Source organism: Chelonoidis abingdonii, chromosome 4, assembly GCF_003597395.2.
Source record: "Chelonoidis abingdonii isolate Lonesome George chromosome 4, CheloAbing_2.0, whole genome shotgun sequence".
Classification (NCBI taxonomy): Eukaryota; Metazoa; Chordata; order Testudines; family Testudinidae; genus Chelonoidis; species Chelonoidis abingdonii.
Window position 1 is genome coordinate 93,334,228 of NC_133772.1, and position 15,139 is coordinate 93,349,366.

General features: G+C 39.0%; 1 protein-coding gene across 1 annotated transcript in view; it reads left to right on the forward strand.

Moving 5' to 3' along the window:
* Positions 1-15,139, forward strand: part of FSIP1 (fibrous sheath interacting protein 1) — a 182,935-nt gene that overhangs the window by 22,592 nt on the left and 145,204 nt on the right. Inside the window, exons 6-7 of the mRNA XM_032802557.2 lie at positions 6,036-6,148; positions 7,007-7,117. Of these exons, the coding sequence (XP_032658448.1) occupies positions 6,036-6,148; positions 7,007-7,117 (224 nt within the window). The remainder of the gene's footprint in view (positions 1-6,035; positions 6,149-7,006; positions 7,118-15,139) is intronic.

The window sequence follows — 15,139 nt, forward strand, 5'->3', positions numbered from 1 at the left end:
GTCCAGGCCCTGCACTGAGGCACTACCAGTTAAAACCTAGACCATCTGTGACAGGTATTTGTCTAACCTGTTCTTAAAACTCAGTGATGGTGATTCCACAACCTCCATGGAAGCCTATTCCAGAGTTTTAATATCGAACATAAATCTTCCTTGCTGTAGATTAAAATCTTTATTTCTTGTCCTAATTCCAGTGGACATAGAGAACAATTGATCACCATCCTCTTTATAACAGCCCTGAACATGTCTGAAGACTTTTAGCAGGTCCCCCCTCAGTCTTCTTTTTTCATGACTAAATATGCCTATTTTTTTTTAACATTTCTTCCTAGGTCAGGCTTTCTAAACCTTTTCTCATTTTTGTTGTTCTCCTCTGGACTCTCTCCAATTTGTCCAGATATTTCCTGAAGTGTGGTGCCCGAAATACTCCCACTGTGGCTTCACCAGTGCCGAGTAGAGCAGGGCAATTACCTCCTGTGTCTTACATATGATGCTCCTGTTAAAACATCCCAGAATATTAGCCGCCTTTGCAATTGCATCATGGTGTTGATTCATATTCAATTTGTGAGGCACTGTAACCTCTAGATCCTTTTTAGCAGTACTACCACCTCATCAGCTATTCTCCATTTTGTAATTGTGCATTTGATTTTTCCTTCCTAAGGGAAGTACTTTGCACTTGTCTTTATGGAATGTCATCTTGTTGAATTCAAACCAATTCTCCAGTTTTTCAAGGTCATTTTGAATTCTAATCCTGTCCTCCAAAGGGCTTGAAACCCCTCTCAGCTTGATGTCATCTGCAGATTTTATAAGCATACTTTCCACTCCCATGTGGAATCCAGCTATATACTATCTGCCACCTAGTTTGATCAAACCTTTGATAACTACACTTTTGAGTATGGTCTTTCAAATAGTTGTTCTCCAGCCTAATATCTAGACCATATTTCTCTAGTTTTATTTTGAGAATGTCACGTGGGACTGTGTCTAAAGCCTTTGTGAAATCAAGATATATCACCTGTACTGCTTCCCCCCAATTCACTGGGCCAGTAACTCTGTCAAAGAAGGAAATTAGGTTGGTTTTGCATGATTTGTTCTTGATCAGTCCATGGTGGTTATTCCTTATAATCCTGTTATCCTCTGGGTGCTTACAACAAATTGATTGTTTAATAATTTGTTCCATTTAGGCTGACTGGTCTGTAATTCCTCAGGTCCTCTTTGTTTCCCTTTTGAAAGATAGTACCATGTTTGTCCCGCTCCAGTCCTCTGGCACCTCACCTGTCCTCCGTGAGTTCTCAAAGATAATTGCTAATGCTTCAGAGATTGCTTTAGCTAGTTCTTTAAGTAATCTAAGGTGAATTTAATCAGGCCCTGACAGCTTGAATACATCACTTACTAGGAGGCACCATCTTCCCTTACGTGTACAATTATTAGGCCTATGCTCAAGAAACCATCTCTCAAATCTGGCAGTTGATGCAAAATGCAGTATTATCCAGTCTCTAATGTTCCTATTTTGGGTCAAGGTTCTCTGGCCCTGTTTGACATCTTCAGACTTCCTTAATCTCCTTCAGTTTAGTGTTTTTTTTGTTTTTGTTTTGTTTTCTCTTAAACTGATTATGGTACAGACTACACTTGTCTTGATGTTTGAGGATCTCCTGACAAAGATCAGACATCCTTGCTAGTTCTTTTAGGTTTGTCTGTTGTTTAGATGCTATTGCTTATGATACTATTGTGGCACTATTGAGAATACTTCAACCTCTCTGGCCACTCAGTAACAGACCTGAAGGTGGCAATTTTGCAACAGAAAGACGTCAAAAACAGACTCCAACGAGAAACTGCTGAGCTTGAATTGATTTGCAAATTAGATACCATTAACTCTGGCTTGAATAGAGACTGGGAATTGCTGAGTCATTACACTACTTGAATCTATTTCCTTATGATAACTTCCTTACACCTGTTGTCAACTGTCTGTAATTGACCATCTTGATTATCACTACAAAAGTTTTTTTCCTGCTGATAACAGGTCATCTTAATTAATTAGCCTCTTAGAGCTATTGCATCTTTGCTGTATGGCATCTTCGCTGTATTATATATATACTCTTCCTATATGTTCCATTTTATGCATCTGATGAAGTGGGCTGTAGCCCATGAAAGCTTATGCTCAAATAAATTTGTTAGTCTCTAAGGTGCCACAGGTACTCCCGTTCTTTTGATGGATACAGACTAACACGACTGCTACTCTGAAACCTTTTGTGGCAGGCATCAGTCCAGACTGAGTTGTGTTTCAGTGTCTGTATTCTTCCCTCTGTATGAGATTCCAGTGGGTGGCATTAGGCAGTTGCTCATTTACTCAAAAGGTTATTTTCAGCATGTGTACATGACCACTCGGGGAGTAGTGAAATGTTTTAAGTTGCCGTTGCCATTAGTATGCCAGTGATGCTCAGCTCTGCAAGCATATTATGTGATTCAAAGTAACCTTGTTTCTTGGTGACTGGCCAAGATGGGGGATTGGATGAGAGGGACTTGGCTAGAGATCATTCACAACAGAAGAGATGAGGTGTGTGTTTGTGGGGGTGGGAACGCACTAAGGAGGAGGTGATATTTGCTGTTTCTACTTAGGCTTCTTGTTATTGTGGATTGGTTTGTAATCTTGAGGTCTGTTGCATTCTTGGCTGCTACTTGGGTTCCCAGGTAGGAGCCAAAATAAGCCTTGAGCCAGTAAAGCAGAGAAGGCTGTGCTTGACTATAAATACTTGCGTAGTCCCATTAATGGGACTGTTTATGTGCTTTATTTTACATTTAATCCAGTTACATGCTCTGCTCGATTGGGGCCATAGTCTCTTTCCTCTGGTCCAGACATCAGGTTGCAGTCTTTCCTCTTTGATGCATTCCTTGCCACAATTATCCATGTCTCTGTCATTCTGCATTAGATGTTCTATGTGAGTCTACCTTTGAGGCCATTCAGACTTTGGCTAGCACAGAATGTGGTGTTAAAAGGTGTTTCTTATATGACAGTTATTACACCTGTGTCGTAGACTGCATTGGCTTCAGGATGCAATGCAAAGTGTTCATTTTTATCTATAAAACCCTGCATACTCTGGTTCCTTGTTAGCTTCAAGGTAATGTCTCTCCCTATGCTCTGTGATAGTAATTAAGATAGTTTGGGATGCTTTTTCCTAATAGGCCCTAGATTTGAACCCTGGTGGGTTGGAGGCAATTTTTCTTCAAGGGGGAGGCCCTCCACTTGGGAATTCACCTCCTTCATTGGTATTTGCACAGCCAGAGTTTGTTTGACCATAAAGAACATTGCACAGCCTCTGTATATACTAAGGCCTGGTCTACACTATGGGGTTAGGTTGAGTTTAGCCACGTTAGATTGATTTTAAAATGAATGCATCCACACAACCAACCCCATTCTGTCGACTTAAAGGGCTCTTAAAATAGACTTCTGTACTCCTCCCCCAATGAGGGGTTTTGCGCTAAAATCGACCTTGCTGGGTCGAATTTGGGTAGTGTGACACAAATTGATGGTACGGACCTCCGGGAGCTATCCCAGAGTGCTCTGTGACCACTCTGGACAGCACGTTGAACTGCGATGCACTAACTAGGTACACAAGAAAAGCTCCGGGAACTTTTGAATTTAATTTCCTGTTTGGTCAGCATGGCGAACTCAGCAGCACAGGTGACCATGCAGTCCTGCCAGAATCATAGAGTATAGGTTGTTTCTACGCTCCCTCTATCATCTCTGTCCCTGAGGTTATTGCAGATTAGAATGTGAAAAAAATGCACTCGCAATTACATGTTTTCCGAGCTCATGCAGTCCTCTCGCACTTATAGGGCACAACTTAATGCATGGAAGCATTCAGTGGCAGAGGCCAGGAAAGAATTGAGTGAGTGCAAAGAGCGGAGGCAGGACACAATGCTAAGCAGCAAGAGCACAGACCCCCGCTGCATCCACTGTATAACCGCCTACCCTCGTCCCCATGTTCCATAGCCTCCTCACCCAGATACCCAAGAACATGGGGGTGGGGGAAGGCTCTGGGCACCCAGCCACTCCACTCCAGAAGATGGCCCAAGCAACAGAAGGCTGTCATTCAAACAGTTTGATTTTTAGTGTCGCTACAATAAGCAGTGTGGCCGTGTCCTTCCCTCCTCCCCCACCTCACCTGTGTTATCTTATCCATTATCTCATTTTTTTTAATTAATAAAGAAAGAATGTGTGGTTTCAAAACAATAGTTACTTTATTTCGAAAGCAGGAGGGTGGTTGGCTTACAGGTAATTAAAATCAACAAAGGGGGCAGGTTTGCATCAAGGAGAAACACACACAACTGTCACACCGTAGCCTGGCCAATCATGAAACTGATTTTCAAAGCCTCTCTGATGCACAGTGCGCCTAGCTGTGCATCGCCCTGGTGTCTGGCTGCTCAAATTGCCAGGAAATTTGCCTCAACCTCCCACCCCGCCATAAACGTTTCCCCCTTACTCTCACAGATATTATGGCACACACAGGAAGCAGCAATAACAATGGGAATGTTGGTTGCGCTGAGGTCTGACCTAGTCAGCAAACAGCACCAGTGAGCTTTTAAAGTGCGTGATGGTGAGCTGAGTGGGCTCCATGCTTGCTGTGGTATGGCATCTGCATGGGTAATCCAGGAAAAAAGGCGTGAAACAATTGACAGCCGTTGCTTTCACAGAGGGAGGGGCAACTGATGACATGTACCTAAAAACACCCACGACAGTGTTTTTGCCCCATCAGTCATTGGGAGCTCAACCTAGAATTCCAATGGGTGGCAGAGACTGTGGGAACTGTGAGATAGCTACCCACTGTGCACTGCTCCATAAGTTGATGCTAGCCACGGTAGTGAGGATGCACTCTGCCGACTTAATGCGCTTAGTGGGGACATACACAATTGACTGTATAAAATAGATGTCTAAAAATCGACTTCTATAAAATCAATTTAATTTCGTAATGTAGACAAACTTTTAATTGTCTTTTTTGGTCAGATTGCATATTCTTTAATTTGGATACTTTTAAATGTAATGTATGTGCTCCTAGAGGCCACGATAGTTAATCTTTTTATAAATCCAATGATAAGCACATTCTAGTTTTATAATCAAATAATCCCCAAACTTGTGTCTAACCCCAGGATCAAAGAAAAAAAAAAAGAGAGAACTATTATGTATGCAGGAGAACAGATCAATTTGTGAGATTTATAGGACATTAAATGTGATTGTTTAGTTTTGTCATTTATAAATCTTTGGAATCTGGATCATTCCAAAGTCATGAAAGAATTACCACTTTAAAATTATTAGAAATCTCTGAATGGCACATACCATATATTGTATTTTCATATGGCCTTTGGAGAAACTATTCAGAAAACGTTAAATCTGAAAATAGCTTGAGGGTGAATTAAATGTTCAGTGTGCTACTTTCTAGATAATCTGATCTGTTTATAAGAATATATCTTTAAATGTAATGATCACACATGATATATTTAAGACTGTTACTAAGAAACCATGTTCATTTCATAACTTGCAGAGATTTAAGGTGAGTTTTAAAACAAAAATTGTTACAACAAGGGACTGTAAAACATCAAAGACCTCATCTGTTTTTCAGCTGTTTCATTTAAGAAATCTGCTTGAAATATCCCCAAACAGTTGCATGCTTTCCCAAAGAATCACCACTTAATTTATCTAATACTGGTGATATAGTTCAAACAGAAAGAGGTTTAAAAAGAATGGGTTTAAAATCATGGCAATGTGTTTAACATTTTTGAGGTCAGATCTCCATAAAAAATATTTTGGCCTTCACAAAACTATAATCTTATATAAGAAATAACTTTGCTAAATGGGCACCCTGAAGAACTTGCATTTACCACATTTAACTGTGGAAATGGTTATAATAATAGTTTCTAATGGTAAATATAATGGTACTTCCAATACTATAAATATAATAAATAATAATGAAAGTAGTAATTGTTGATTTTGTCTATTGGAGAGGCAACAATCACATTTTTGCAACTGTTTTGTTTTTTTTTAACTACAGACAATCTAAATGAAATTGAAACAAGTGGCTCACTGAAAGTAACAGGAAAAACACACCATAAAAGTGACACCAGAAGTAAAAATACTCAAGATTTTATTAAAAAGAACATCGAGGTATGTGTTAAGGCCTAAAATTACTAAAAGATTAAGGAGTTACTGATGTATACTAAATGTATTGCCAAAAAAAAAAAAAAGTGACAGTGTATACACACTTCTACAAATAGGTTGGTTTCTTGATCAAGACAGATCCCATTATTAACTCTGTAAAAGTTAATCAGGATTAAATGAACAACATTATACTACAAAAATTTGTTGCTCATTGCAAAGTGCTGCTGAGTATTCATCCTTCACTGGTTGCCCAAATTTGCAAATTAGGTCCCCATTTCCCCCTTTGCTTTTAGATGGTCATATAACAATGAGAAAGTTTATATTTTCCAATCTGTGCCTGGCCACAGCCCATACATTTTGTAGACAAGTACTTCTTTATAACCTGTTTCTAAAAAAAGAAAAAATGATGTTTGGTGTTCTTAAAAAATAATGGGTGGACACTGAATGACTTGAAATTCTCTATCTACAGAACAGTTATTGCCAAGGCTATGGCACAGCAACGTGTTCTATACCGTTCAGCCAGTATTTCTAAACCTGATGGAGAGGAGCACTTTACTGCTGACAGAGGGCAGTTTACTTTCCATGCATCATTTAGTTCTTGACTCATCTGCTAACATTCTCTGCAACAAGGTTGCTAGATGTGGTAGAGGTTTTTGATGTGTGCACACTTCTGTGCCATGAACAGGAATAAGAATATTAATTTACTTTTTACAGGCCACTAGATTTGTGAGTGGTTTCGGTCAGCTACGTTTTAGGTTTTAACTAGTAGCACAGAAGTGAAAACCTGTTTTCCATTATCAGTATTGTAAGCAAACCCAGTTTTATAGTTTTATTTTTAATGTTTTCTATCCATAAATACTTCAGCTGGCAAAGGGTTCAGGGAGCCAACTGCTTATGCTAGCAGAAGAGAAGAAAAGATTGGTTGAACTGTTGAAGGATATAGAAGACAATGGCAGTGAACTTCAAGGCATTGAGGTATGATGATTTTAATTTGCACTGAGTCATGACTGGACTTTCATGGATGTTTATGATGTGGCAAAGGAGGTAAACAGTCAGTTTACCTCAAAGCTTGCAGATGATACAAAACCAAAGTCCAAAGCAAACCGTGAAGAGTCACAAAAGAGTCTCACAAAACTGGGTGACAGGGCAACAAATGGCAGATGAAATTCAGTGTTGGTAAGTGCAAAGTAATGCATATTGGAATACATAATTTAACCTATACATACAAAGTGATGGGGTCTGTATTAGCAGTTACCACTCAAGAAAGAGATCTTGGAGTCATTGTGGATTGTTCTCTGACAATATCTGCTCAATGTGCAGTGGCAGTCAAAAAACCTAACCATGTTAGGAACCATTAGGAAAGGGATAGATAAGAAGACAGAAAATATCATAATGCCACTATGTAAACCCATGGTATACCTACCCCTTAAATACTGCATCTAGTTCTGATTGCCTCAAAAAAGATGTATTAGAATTGGAAAAAGTACAGAAAAGGGCAACAAAAATGATTATGGGTACGAAACGGCTTTCATAGAAGAAGAGATTAAAAAGACTGGGGCTGTTCAGCTTAGAAAAGAGACAACAACTAAGGGGGGATAGGATAGAGCTCTATAAAATCATGAATGATGTGGGAAAAGTGAATAGGGATGTGTTATTTACATCTTCACAAAAAACAGGGGTCACCCAATGAAATTAAAAAGCATCAGGTGAGTACTTCTTCACACAACACAATCACCTGGTGAAAATTGTTGCCAGGGGATGTCGTGAAGGTCAAAAGTATAACTGGGCTCAAAAAAGAATTAGGTAAGTTCACAGAGGCTAGGTCCATCAATGGCTATTAGCCAAGATAGCCATGGATGCAACCCCATGCTCTGAGTGTCCCTAAACCTCTGATTGCCAGCAGCTGAGACTAGATCACTCGATAAAGTGCCTTGTTCATTCTTTCTGAAGCATCTGGCACTGGCCAGCATTGGAAGATGGGACATTGGGCTAGATGGCCCACTAGTCTGACCCAATTATCAAACTATAAATCTCTAGCTTTGTCTTTATTTTCAGTTTTTACTGCAGATTTAAGATAGTGGGTTTAAGGGAAAAAGTGTGATTTACACTATTTATTCTTTGTTTAGCTTCTGTAATTTTTTTAAACGTAAAGTTTCAAAGTTAATATATGATTGAGAAATAAATGAACAGTGTTTTTGATCTCTTAATAGTATCAGATTCTACTACTTTAAAAAAATTTAGCTGAGTACTGTAAACTATTGTGCCATCTTTTTTTCTGGTAACACGTTACCATCAATTTCCCTAAAGTTGAATATGACTGCATTAGATGCACACCATGTTATGTTCATTGCTCAACAAGCGTTATGGGTAAGGAAGACAACAATGTTATATCCATTTGTGATGGGATCACCATAGAAGTTATAAGCATATACTGTCCTAACACCATCAATTGAATGGGAGTGAGGTTGAGATTAAGCAATGTCCAGAGGTATAACTGTGTTGAAGTTTATAAGCCAGGAACTTTCTAACAGTATTTTGCTGTGTTGTACCACTGAAACATTATAATGCCTTATATTTCTAATAGTGTAATGTTGTTGTGAGATACCAGGCCATAATCCAGATCAGTAGCAGGATTTGTCATGCCTGTCCTGCAACATTGGATGCCCTACAGTGTTTTACTGTAGTAGTTCCTATCTGGGCCTCTCATAAACAACCTTCTGGCATGCAAGCCACCGCCTGAGTGTCTATGTGTAAATGCAGCTGGCCATCTACACCCTGGCTGTCACCAGCCTTGGTTGTACTGCATAGTGACCTCAACCCACCCCCAGTCTGGGATCTTCCCCCAGAAATATATGTTGTTTACTGCCCAGCCATCTCCTGGAGAGGACAATCATATGAAGTTGATTATTCTTTTAGGGAAATAATAAGCCATCTTGTTTTGAATAGAGTACCCAGACACTCCAACTTAAACACACTTGGTTAGATAAAATAGTAAAATAAGTTTATTAACTACAAAGATATTTTAAGTGACTGTGAGTAATGAGGCATAAAAGCCAGAAATGGTAACAAGAAAAATAAAGATAAAACACTTAATAATATCTACTTAACAAACTATCTTAATTGCAAAGCAAACTTTCTCACCACATGCTCCAGCAGATTACTGACCAACTCTCAGGTCAGGACCCTGCTCCCAAAGTCCAACCACTGTTACCTTTTGTCTTCTCAGGTGTAGAGAATGAAATGAGCAGAGAGAGTGAGTGGTGCCTTGGGCTGTTTGTCCCTCCTTTTTATAGTTTTTCTTCCTCTTGAAAAACATTTCCAGCTGAGAACCAGGAGATAAAGAGTTTATCTGGAAGGATATTCCCCACTGGTTTTCTCACTTATTTGAATTTCCTTTGTTTTTCTTTCCTGCTTGATGACTCTGTTTACTGCTTAAATGCAGATTAAGGCAAGCACACATTCCTTCCTTTGTCTATGACGGACCTGACTTCTGCCTGGGCAGAGCTGTGTGGTTTGGGGAATACAGGGGAAGCTTATAACTTCCCATACGATGTTGCACACATGTTTTATCAGGACTGTACTGACCAGCAAATTATGAGTTTTCAAATGGTACCTTATTAAGGCATACGGTGTACAAGATTATTACAATAATATGTATGGTGTGAATACAGAGCTTGTTATAAACAGATAGCTAAGGGTTAATGTTTCTTTTACCTGTAAAGGGTTAACAAAGGGAACCAAACACCTGACCAGAGAACCAATCAGAAAACCGGATTTTTCAAAGCGGAGGGGAGGGAATGTTTGGGTCTTGGTCTTTTGTCTGTCTCTCGGCTATGGGAGGCTTCTTTCTATTTTAAGCTCTAATCTTCAGTTCAAGTTGGTGAGTACAAAGGTAGCAAAACAATGGCTTTATATGTTTTTGTTTGTATTTACATGTGTGTAGTTTGCTGGAATGTTTAAATTGTATCTCTTTTTGAATAAGACTGTTTATTCATATTTTTCTTTTAAGCAATAGCCCTGTGTATTGTCAACTTGATACAGAAAATATTTTGATGTCTTTTTCTTTCTTTTTTCTTTTATATACAAGCTTTTTTTTTATATCAAACTTGTTGACTTTTCTTTTTCTAGTTATGGCAAGGGGATAGGAATCTCTGTGCCAGGATTACTGTCTCTCTCAGGGAAAGACTGGGAGGGGGGAAAAGAAGGAGGGGGAAGGTAAATTGCCCTCTCGGTTTTGTGTTTCAAGGGATTGAAGCAGGGAAATCTCCTAGTATACCCAAGGCGGGAAAATCTGGGAGGAAGTAAAGAGCAGGAAGGGAAATGGTTTATTTCTCCTTGTTTTAAGAATCCAAGGGATTTGGGTTCTTGGGGTCCCCCAAGGAAGGGTTTGGGGAGACCCGAGTGAGCCAAGACACTGGAAGTTCTTGGCTGGTGGCAGCCTATCAGATCTGAGCTGGTAATTAAGCTTAGAGGGGTTCATGCTAGCTTCTCAGGTTATGAACGCTAAGGTTCAAATCTGAATAGGAAGCTACGACAGAGCTGTATTCCATCCATTGCAAATTATTTTAGAAGGGAAATTTACCTTTCAAACAAAGCATTCTTTGTGATTAAAGACCTTATATTGCAGGCACTGTACAAAGTCTTCTTGGAAATGTGTTTCCAGAAAGCTTTGTAAGTTGGTTGATTTGTAAGTTGGCTGACTTTAGGAAACAGACTGGGCTAGTTTGGTAGGGCAAAAGATGAACAAAACTCACTCATTCACTTTGTGCTCAGGTGGAGATTGGGATTGGAAGTGAACACAGGTTCTTTGGGTAGCCTCTGGATATTCCCACTATTTGTAAGTGTGCCAGGTTGCTGCAGAGCACCAGAACCTTCTGAAACCAATGCCCATCAGGGTATCCACTTTTTCTTAATCCCTGAAGAAGGGCTCAGAGCTTTGCCCTGCAAGGAATGAGAAGACAAGACCTGGCCTCTCAGTTTCTTTTCTGGCCCTTGGGAAAGGAACTTGCATCACACAGCATTTACATGGGTAATCTCTCTCTGAACTCTGAAGTAGACTAGGCAGATGATGTGCATATTGGAAGCAAGTAAAATCTCTGGATAGGAAGCTATATTACATCTGACTGGGAGCTGCATAATAGGGCTGAGAAGCCAAAAACTTCCAGAAATGCTTAAAAAGCTATGCTGATTATTGTAATTAATCAACTGTGTGCAATGATTAATACTAAAATTATAAACAATAGGGGAGGCCTAAGGAAAATCCAGGTGCAAGTTTCGAGGTCTGCCTGCTACTGTGGCTCAGAGGAACTGAGGTAGTTGAAGATGCTTTTGCTCTATCCTTAATTTGGTGAGTTTTAGAAGAACAAAATTTGAAAGTGTAGTTCACCAGATTATGAGTCAATCTTCCCTTCCCTCAATGTGTTAACTGTTCCTGCAGAAAATGGTTCAGAGCATACTACCAGATCATGTTGCCAGATCTGCTTGAAACAGATTTGGCAACATGAAAATGACATTTTAGTCAATAGGATACATAAATATTTTAAGATTCTAATAGAAACAGAATGAAAAAATCCCAAACCTCTTCTGCTCTCTTTTTTTTTAATATGCTGCACATTCTAGCACACACTTTTCACATTAGCAAAAGAAAAACCTGAGAGAGACCCATTCAGAAATGCCTTCACTTGAAAGTCTTTTAAACAGTTTTTTTGGAGGGCAACATCAAAAATAGCAATGCCTTTTCCAAACACGAAGAATGACATTCTCTGCTACATGCAGATTTATGTCTTCTCTCTAGATGTTTCTTGTTTTAAAAATCTGAGAGACTACACAACTTCAAAAATAGTTAATAAAGGTTTTCTGTGTATCAGGAGTAACCTGTTTAGGATGAATAATGAAGATTCAGCCTAGCAATGCTTTAGCTGTTTCTTATACCAACTCTGATGGCAGCATGGCCATGGAAATGCAACAGTCTACCTGGGTTCTCATGTTGGGACCAGTCACCATGTTATTTGGATACCTGTTAGAGACTTTCTGTGGTATGTGACAGCCTTTCAGCAGCTCACATTAGGAAATGCTTGTGTATTGCTGCAGACTTAATACAGAGTAAACACCAGAAAATAGGAGTGACAGTTTTCGGATTATTTTATTCAATGATCATTAGAAAACAAATGTGAATATTATGGCCAAAATGGGGAAACAGAAAGGAAAATGCTTTCCTTAGTCATTTGAGACCTGACCAGCCTAGCGATAGATTATTTTTCTCCACATTTGATTTATAATCTGACCTAGGCATTTCCTGAGGCCTTTGGTAGGGAAGATTTTGAGGAAATTATCAAAAATAATGACTAATCTTGACTGTTTCAAATTGGCTCTGATACTTGTTATTTCAAGAACTGATTAACACTTTTGGGCACTGGCTGGTGAGGGTTAATGAACTGCTCTAGGCAAAGCCTTCAGTTCTTGGAGAGGGTTGAGCAGAAGGCAGGAGCTGCTCAGGGAGCCATGGCCTGTTGAGGCTCCCTTCAAGAGAATGGAGGGCCTGATGCTGAACCATTACTTTGGAACTATTAGTAGAGACTTACTTGTGGATGCTGAACCAGTCTATTGCTTGCTAGTTCTTTCAGAGAGTCTTGCTGTAATTTTGTATGTGTTCATGTATGTGGTTTTCTTTTTGATCTTTGATAGCCTGAAAGGTGTGGACTTCCACAGACTCAGTGGCAGGGCTCTCTCTCCTACAGCCAAACCTGTGCCAGAGATGGAAGATTAAAGGCTGTGGGAGTTTAAAGCTCGTCCATCACTTAGGGTGTGCCCTGGGAGACCAGCTCTTTGCCAGGCACATACTGCCCTTACAGTCCATCCAATCTCATTGGCTTCACTGATGTTATGTGGGATGTAAGTCAGGACAAATTTGGCACACTATATTTAAAGCTTGTTTTTTTTCAGGGTTTATTTTTTAGCAGTTTTTGAGTTTTTTTGTAGATGTTTAAAATCAAGGGGCTTCTGGGCGTTTCCGTTGTATATACTGTAATGAGTAATGTATATAATATAACTTATAATGAGAATGTCTTTGTAATGTACCCTAGTGCATTTTAACATACTACAGTTTCAAACAGCACTATGTTAAAGCGCACTAGGGAACCTTTAGTGTGCACCAACAGGGCCTATGAGGACCAAGTAATGTGCAACATATTAGCATGCTTAAGAAATCACATCCCTGTAGTCCTCATTACTGCTCCATGTAGGCAAGACATTAGACACAAGTAACCATTACCAGTGTTTTTCCAGTGTTTATCCAATAAAACCAAAAATCAGACGCCCTAACTACGTTACATAAATGGTCTGTGAATTGTATTCTGCATTAAGGAACTGTGCATTCAGTCAGTTCTGCTAGATAACTGTCAAATAACACAAATAGGATTTTTCCTTTAGATCTACAACCTTTGTAAAAGAGATTTCTTATCATTTAAAACATTTCAAAAGCTCTTTGTCAGGATAGTTTGACCATCAAATTTGCAAGAGTATAATTTGTCTCAAATATTCTAAGATAATAATACTAAGACTTTACTGTGTTGTTGGAAAAGCATGTTCTGATTTAATGAACTAGAAACTGGCCGTAGGAGTCTCAGAAGTTTTCTTTTTGTGAAAAACTTAAAATCACTAAGGCTGTTTTGAGAGTACAAGAGAAATTATATATGTATTGAACTTGCTTCTAGACATCATCTTGCCATCGTAACATGCTATTTTAAACTGGAACTAGTTGTGTTGTGTACTTATTTCCGTGCAGTTCTTCATTTGCTCAGCAAGCTGCAGCCTGGTGTGATATTTTCATTAATTGGCTCCAGAAGGTGATTTTGTAACTTTCTTCACCTCCAGTTAGTTTTGGAATGCATCCTTGTATGAAAAGCCACTAGAGAACCAACTTTTGACTTGTTGAGGTGGCTCTTGTTTTTTATATGGACATGATGTATTGCTATAAAAGAACAGTACATGTTGCTACTAATTGTGGTTGTCTGTTGAATTTAGTTTGACATGCTCTTTTAATTTTTTCAGGTTTATTTCAGGTTTTTATCATAAAAGTATGCAGACTCCTCTGGCTTCTGGCAGCTCTTGATTGCTGTTAATTCCATGTGTATTCTCTTACATAATTCATATTTTAGCCTGTGGTATATAATCCATTTGTGCATATTGTCAGGGAAAGACAATAGTGGGAGTTTGCAAGGTATTATTTTTGGCATGAAGTGCACTGAATTAGGACTGATGTATATGTTTTTCTCAGTCTGCATGTTAATGACTTTCTTTCTAGTGAATTGATTTACACAACAGATTGGTTTTAAAGAATCTTCACCAATCCATTCAATTACTTACATTTAAAACATTTTAAGTTTCATTTTTTAAAAAAAATATAATGCCTCAGAACTGCTATAAGATGTCACTTTGAAGTGATACCAGTTTATTATTTAGAGTAATAAATGAAAGCTATATTTAGTTATTTTCTCCTTTACCAGTGTCATTTCATGGACCAATTTTTTCTGTGTAGCACCATTTGTCTACAAAAGATTATGGCTCCAGTCCAGCAAAATCCCCAGTGCTGAACTCTTACTGAAATCAGAGAGTTCCATATGCAGAAAGCTTGCAGGATTAGGCCCTTTATTGAAAGGATTCATTAATTAACTGATGATTTCTTCATGCTTAGTCACTCAAGGCCTGATTTCTCCTCCCATCTACGCCCCAAAAACTGGGATTTAAATATCACTGTAAAGTTCACTGCTGTAAATCCAGAGTAAAGCACTGAGTCAATTTACACCAACGTTAGAGTGTAATTTTACCATAGGTACCCAACTGAGTGTCTAAATGGCCAGTTTAAAGTGTCACTAGACACGTCTCCTCTAGGAACTGCACCTTAACACAGTGAGAAAGCCTGTGTGTTTCAGTGACCGGAGAACTGTGCCAGTGGGAGTTCTAACCCCTGGTAGAGCCACCCAAGCTCAAAGCATAGGG